The following is a 7,272-nucleotide window of genomic DNA, read 5'->3' as shown; positions in this document are numbered from 1 at the left end:
AGGAATTTGGGAGGAGGGGGTAAAAGAGCATGGCCCCAGATAAGAGTTTTAAGCTGAATTTCTCTTTAGAAACAAACAAACAAAACAAACAAACCAGTACCAACAACAACAGCAAACCCTCCAGAACCGCTTTTAGGTACTTCGGGGGGCCCGCAGCCCCGCAAGTCCTAATAAATGAATTAGCATCTTAGGGAGATCACTGCTGAGCTGATATTGATCAGGGTCAGCCTGTGTGTTTGCCTGCGACTGTTTGGGGGGTGGTTAATTGAGTGTCAGTCTCGGCCAGTGTCGTCTCGCTGGCGCCGGGTGCTTTTGGATTTGCTAATTTTCGTTAAGTGTCTCTAGCCGGCTTCGCGTCCCTTGTCTACCCAGGAGAACTAAGCGGCTCCAACTGATCAACAGTCTGTCTGTCTGGGCTTTATTGATCACAGGGCGGGCGGCTGCAGGCCGAGGAGCCGCGCGGGAGGGTGGAGGTGGGGCGCTGGTGTGCAGAGAAAGCTGAAAGCAGACCCCAGCGCCGGACCCTCCCGTTTAGTTCCCTCCTGGACTCCCACTCTCAGCCACACGCGAGACTGCGCCTGGAACGGCCACTCGCGCCCGGGACTCTCGGCGGTTTCCAAGGTCGCCCTCGCTCCTTTCTGCAAAAAAAAAAAAAAAAAAAAAGGAGGCTTGGAGATGGGGGTGGGAGGAGGACACTGCTCCGCGGCAGAGCTGTGAGGGTCACCGAGGCTAATGCCAGCGCCTGACGCACAGGCTGGGGCCCCAGCTAGTCGGTCTCGAAGGTCACGGACGCTCGGGCGTCCGCGAGAGGGAGCGCTGGAGACAGCAGCTGCCGCGCGCCTGCAGCAGCCCCAGACGCCGGCGCCTCTCGGAGCCGCGGGGCAGCTCCCTCCCCGCCGCCGTCTGGGCCCGCCCTCTGGCCGCGGGGTGGGGGGGGTGTGATTGACGGGACGCGAGTGGCCAATCGGACGGCGCCGCCGGGCTCCGGGGCGGGGCGGCGCCGGGCTGGCTGCCGGCGCGGGGCGCTATTTACGGCGCGGCGCGGGGCTGGCCGCGGCGGGCGCAAGCTGGAGCTCGCGCGGGCGCTCCGTGCTCCGTGCATCGTGCTGCGTGCTCCTCGCTCCTCGCTCCTTGCTCCGTGCGCTCGGGCCGCCTTACTCTGCGGCAGAGCGGAGTCGGACCGGTCTCTCCCTCTCTTTCTCGCTCTTTCCTTCTCTCTTTCTCCGCGCTCCCCGCAGCACTCCGGGCACGTCGGCGCGCCCCTGCCAGCCCCGCTCCATGCTCCGGCCGCGGCCCGGCCCCTCGCCGCGCTGCTGCTGCTGCTGCTGAGCTGCGGGCAGCACCCATGCCCTCGGCGCCCCGGGAGTCGTAGGCTGCAGCGGCGCCGCGGCTCCGGGGGGCGTCAATGGATCGCCACTCCAGCTACATCTTCATCTGGCTGCAGCTCGAACTGTGCGCCATGGCGGTGCTGCTCACCAAAGGTGGGTGCCGGCTCCGGGCGCGGGGGGCGCGGGCAGCCGACGCTTTGTTCGCGGCGCCGGGCGAGGCTTCGCCTCCCGCGCGGGAGCCCGCAGGTCGCGACAAGTTGCTTGTTGCTTGTCTTGTGTGTGTGTATGTGTGTGTGTGTGTGCGTGCGTGCGCGCGCGTGCAATAAAGGCTTGTCGTGAACTTTTGAACGTGTGCAGCGAGGGCTGCTCGAGGGCACCGCAAGCCCCAGCTCCTAATTGGACCGTGCTAGGGAGGGTGTGTTGTGTGTGTGTGTGTGTGTGTGTGTGTGTGTGTGTATGTCCAATTGGATCGTGCCTGGAAGGTGTGTATGTGTCCCCAGTTGGATCGTGCCTGGGAGGTGTGTATGTGTGTGTTTGTGTCCCCGTCCGTCCCCGCCAAGGGAACCAGTCTGTCTGCCTGGGGTAGTGTCTTTGTGGGTCTGCGTGCGTGTGTTCCTGTGAACCAGCGAGACCGCCTCCCCGCCGCGTGAGTTTGTAGCTCAAGGGTCCGGAGTGTGGGTCGTTGTCTGTTGCATGTAGCTTACTTGAGGGACTCGGTTCTGTGCCGGGTCCCGCCGCCCCACTCACCTCGTCCTGTGCTACTCAAGGAGATGGGGGGGAGGGGGGAGCAAGTCTGCTGCGGCCGATTTCCCCCTCCCCCCCAGGCGTTCAGGTTGTGGGTTGAAAGAGCGCTAGTACCGGTGGATTTCAAGGTTCCCTCACCTCCCCCCTCCTTGAACTCTGCCTACTGTTCTCTGAACAGATTTTTTTTTCTTTAAGTAGGAAGCATTATTTAGCTTGTGCACCCCCCACTTTTCTCTAATTGCCATGTAGCCCGCATGAGGTTAAAGGATAAGCTAGCCCAGCAAGAATGATGTGCTACAGTATTTATTTATTTTGGAAGGAAGGGTGTAATTAACCCTAAATAACAGCCCTTGCAGCCTGCAGAGGGGAGCCTCCTGGTCCTATCAAAGGCCGGCAGAGCAGGGAGGGACTGAGGCTGACATGAAGTCACAGATACCGAAACTATGTGCCTGATAATGATATAATTAGGGGATCAGAGATTTCTGACTGCTGTGGACTTCAAAAGCTTTAAAAGAAGCCAGTAGACTCTCCTGTAGCCATCTTGACTAAAGCAGACATTTTTGTTTAATCACTACATACAGTTACAAGAAAGGGGGGAACAGAAGAGCATTGTTCACTGTTTCAAAATACCAGTCCCCTTTCTGGCCTTTTGCATGCCATGGGAAGAAACTTTATGAAACGACAGAAATATATTTTTAATACAGTCATACAAAAGTCCATTCTCCTGGCGAAAATGTGGCTCCAATTAAAAAAAAAAGTTGTTAGAACTTTCCTAGTTACCTGTCAAAATTTTATTAAACTGTTTTGGGTCATTGAAAATGTATTATTTTAAATAGGTTCTCATAAACATTTCATCGCTGTTTTACTTATTCTTAGTTTTCTATTTTCTGTGCTTAGGTTGGAGGTTATCAGGCTCAAATGAACCTTTAATCTGTTTTATTTCTACCTTCACTATGGGTATGGAATTGGTCAGACCCCTTAGGATACCATCCTCACCTAAAATGTGCTTTAAGCAAAAAAAAGCCAGCTGGGAAGAGGAGAGAACATTCCTTGCAAAGCCAGCTTCTGACTTGACAGTTTTCTACCAGGGAGCGGAGGTTGGGGTTCTGGGACAGAGAGCCAGATTTTAGGGGCCAAGAGCAAGACCCCTGCGTTGGTATATTGGATAGTGGCCCTGGCCCTGGGGTTGTCCGAGGTCTGGCTTGAGTTGGCTTTTTTTTTTTTTTTTTTTTTTTTTTAGAACTGAAGCACTAGCAGCCTCAGGTGAAAACTGAGCTTACCGTACTGGGGCCTGGAATTTGGACACATAATTAAATGAGACACCTTACTCAGGCTTTCAAAGAGAGGAGGAGGAAGAAAGGTGAGGGTGGAAAGAGTTCTGTAAAGCAGCCGTCTCCGGGTGTTTCATTTTAGAGCAGAGGTCTTAGCCGTCCACAGAACTTCAGATTCAGGCCTCCGGGAGGGAGCTGCATGCCTTAAGTTCAATTAGTAGACGCTTTAGCTCTGGCATGCGACAATGACCGGGGCCCACGGACCAGGAGAGCAAACTAGTTGATAACTCAGACCCACATTATTTCCCTAGAAATTGAGGTTGAAAGCCTCTGATCTTGTATCTTGGAGGAAAACATTAACAGTGACTGGTAACTCACAAAATAAGTTTTATAAAGGAAACATTTAATCACTTCCTGTAGAAAAATTTGAGGTTTCCTTGAGGATTTCTTTCATTCAACCAGCAGAGGATTTTCAGTTTCAATGTTTTCCCCTTTAGATCCCATGTTGAATTACTTGTATAAAACTGGAGAGTGTAGAGGGGGGGTGGTGTGGGGGAGGGGGAAGTTAGTTTTGCAGTTTTGCTCCCCTTCTCCCGCCCCTCGTTTTATGACTTTCCATTTGGGCTGAAAGAAATTGACTTTGGCAAGCAAACCACTAATTGTAAACTGCCTAGTTCCTGTTTTACAATATACTGACTAAAAGCTCCTCTGCATGAAAAGATCTTTATAGGCAAAGTTTGCCTTTTCTAGAGAGGTTGCAAATAGCTGCCCAGTTTCATAGTTTTAAAACCTCCTGACCGGAGCAATTTCTAGATTGTTGTGTTTCTAGTTAATAACTTTATAAGGTGTTAGCTAAAGCTCTTAAATCTTGGCACAGCCCTTTGAGGTAGTAAACAATTCGGTAGTGCCCATCAGATATTTATGCGGACAAAATCAAAAGCCTAGCATTTTTTTACATGGCATATCATCAAGGATTAAAAGAAACAAACAGGGCTGGAGCAATAGCACAGCAGGTAGGGCGTTTGCCTTGCACTCGGCCAACCCGGGTTCGATTCCCAGCATCCCATCTGGTCCCCTGAGCACCGCCAAGGGTGACTCCTGAGTGCAAAGCCAGGAGTAACCCCTGTGCTTCGCCAAGTGTGACCCAAAAAGCAAAATAAATAAATAAATGAATAAGATAAAAGAAATAAACATCAGGCATCTCCCTTCTAGTAGGAGAAATTACCGTGATTGTTATTTTCCCGCAAAACCCCAGAGTACTGTTTTTTCGTGTCTTTGGTTTTTGTTTTTTGTTTTTCTTCCAAGCTGATGCTGCAGAGGCCAAAACGGAATTGTGTTTCTCTGCTACTGGGGTTAAAAATTTAAATTCTGTTTCACCCAACTTGAAATTCACTTCAGCGCTGGCGTGCATTGCTTGAAATTCACTTCAGCACTAGCATGCATTGGCAGGGCTTTCCCAAGGTCCACCTGGTTTGGTGCTGCCAGCACTCACGCGAACCTTCTGAAAGTTGGTGCCTTTGAACTTGAGGTTCTGCAGGCTCCCCTCTTGGCGAGGCTGGAGCCAGCCTCTGAGAGCAGCCGGTGACCGTGCGCTTGTCGTTTCTAGGGGAAATCAGATGTTACTGTGATGCTGCCCACTGTGTGGCTACAGGCTACATGTGTAAGTCGGAGCTCAGCGCCTGCTTCTCGAGACTTCTGGATCCTCACAACACAAACTCCCCGCTCACCCACGGCTGCCTGGACTCCCTGGCGAGCACTGCCGACATCTGCCAAGCCAAAGAGGCGCAAAACCACTCTGGCCCCATTGTGCCCACAGTGGAGTGCTGCCACGAAGACATGTGCAATTACAGAGGGCTGCAGGATGTGCTCTCTCCCCCCAAGGGGGACCCCTCAGGTAGGTCAGAGCCCTCTCGAACCCCAAGGCTTGGCTTGATCTAGAGAGCCTGTGACAGCCACAACTTTGTATGTCTGCTATTGATTTTGCTGCTAATGTGATCGGGGACAGCAGCGGGAGAAGCAAGGCTGGATGTGCAAGCTGCATCTCTGTGGAGTAGCTTTTATGTCTGCCCAAGCATTAGTTGTCTGTCTCCATAATAGGTTTTGCCTTTTTTTTCAACATTTTGAAGACATTAAGAGACCATTTACTAGTGGGTTCTGACAGCCTGTAAACAAATGTTGTTGTAAGCGTCTTTGAATATGTGTGGCAGTGTTTATTTTCGAAACTCTTTGGATTGAACTGTCAGCTGCTTTTTTAATGGAGGGGGGGGGTGCCGGATCGGGGGAGGGGGCACTGGGCACGGTAGAATGGGTTGAGCGTGTGACTCTTGACCCGAGGGGCCCGCTCAGGGTTTTTGCTCATTCTGTTTGCACTCTGGTAGGACAAGGCAACCGGTACCAGCCTGACGGTAGCAGAAACCTCATCACCAAAGTACAGGAGCTGACGTCGTCCAAAGAGCTGTGGTTCCGGGCGGCAGTCATCGCTGTGCCCATCGCCGGGGGGCTGATCCTAGTGTTGCTCATCATGTTAGCCTTGCGGATGCTTCGCAGCGAGAACAAGAGACTGCAGGACCAGCGGCAGCAGATGCTGTCCCGGTTGCACTACAGCTTCCACGGACACCATTCCAAAAAGGGACAGGTAGCCAAGTTGGACTTGGAATGCATGGTGCCCGTGAGCGGGCACGAGAACTGCTGTCTCACCTGTGATAAAATGAGACAAGCAGACCTCAGCCACGATAAGATCCTCTCGCTGGTTCACTGGGGCATGTACAGTGGGCACGGGAAGCTGGAGTTCGTATGACAAAAGTCTTATCTAGAGTGAACCTCTCAGACGCTTGAAGACCTTTGAGTTCTGCTGGACAGGAGCACTTTATCTGAAGCAAAACAAGCTACGGCGTCATCATCTTTGGAGAGACAGACTGACGTCTGCAAACAGAATCTTGGATATTTCTCCCGAAGGATTATTTGCACAGACTTAAATACAGCCTTGTATTATTTGCTTTAAAAATGATTAAAAAACAAAGAGAAGACTCTGCACAACTATCGCCAGGGTTATTTGCATCAGGGGGAGCTAAAGTGGAGTGCCCGAATAAACTAAACTGTGCTCTATGCAAGTTCCTACATTTTGATTTATTGTAAAGATTTTAAAATACACACACATATATATTTTTTGTCTGAAATTCAGCGATGTCTTGTCCTAAATTAAAAATGAAGTGGGAAGTGTAAAAAAACTACATGTTAATTATACAAATTAAGATTTGTTGTTGTTCTTGGTTTGTTCTTGACTCTAGAATTTGCCTTAATTTCCCCCTCCCCCCTTTTCTTTTTTCTTTCAAAAAAGACCAAATTTTGTTTATTCTTTGTATGGAGGATTTCTGAATGTGAACTGCCCGGTGTTCAATGTCTTACACATACCTGTTATTGGGATAATTCTGGGTTGATGGTTTTTTTTTTTCCTTTTGTCTATGAATCAGTCTTATTTATACTGTCAGCTGTGACTGCTCAATTTTCTCAGTTTGCCTTAGCAAGGGTAATCTATTAACCCACTTGCTCTGAAATACTTTTTAAAATGTCTACCTCCAACTTTAAAAAAAGTAGGCTCATTTTTGGTAGTGAGTCCCTACTTTTACTGTTGATAATTTGTTTATTCTCAAACCAGATGAAATATTTTTGACCCAAAGTGAACCATGTTTATTGTATGATTTTCCTAGTATTCAAATCTTAACACAGTATTAAGTTTCATTGAATTAAAAAGTTCAGGAAGGGGCCTGGGTGATAGTACAGCTGGTAGGGCATTCACCTCACACTTGTCTGACTTGGTTTTGTCCCCTGAACCCCTCCAGGGGTGATCCCTGAGGGCAGATCCAGGAGTAATTCCTGAGCATCACAGGGTGCAGCCCCAAACACACAGACACACAAAAAAGTTGCAGAAA

The 7,272-nt window shown here is 50.2% G+C and overlaps 1 protein-coding gene across 1 annotated transcript; it reads left to right on the top strand.

The window, feature by feature from the left end:
• Positions 1-1,046: 1,046 nt before the first annotated feature.
• On the top strand, positions 1,047-6,601 carry BAMBI (BMP and activin membrane bound inhibitor). The gene is made up of 3 exons (XM_004605387.2): positions 1,047-1,481; positions 4,950-5,237; positions 5,722-6,601. Exons 1-3 carry the CDS (start codon positions 1,406-1,408, stop codon positions 6,138-6,140), a joined length of 783 nt encoding a protein of 260 aa, XP_004605444.1. The 5' UTR covers positions 1,047-1,405; the 3' UTR covers positions 6,141-6,601.
• Positions 6,602-7,272: the final 671 nt, after the last annotated feature.

Source organism: Sorex araneus, chromosome 9 (assembly GCF_027595985.1).
Source record: "Sorex araneus isolate mSorAra2 chromosome 9, mSorAra2.pri, whole genome shotgun sequence".
NCBI lineage: Eukaryota > Metazoa > Chordata > Mammalia > Eulipotyphla > Soricidae > Sorex > Sorex araneus.
Note: the sequence above shows the minus strand (reverse complement) of the source record. Positions and strands in the feature narration are given on the sequence as shown.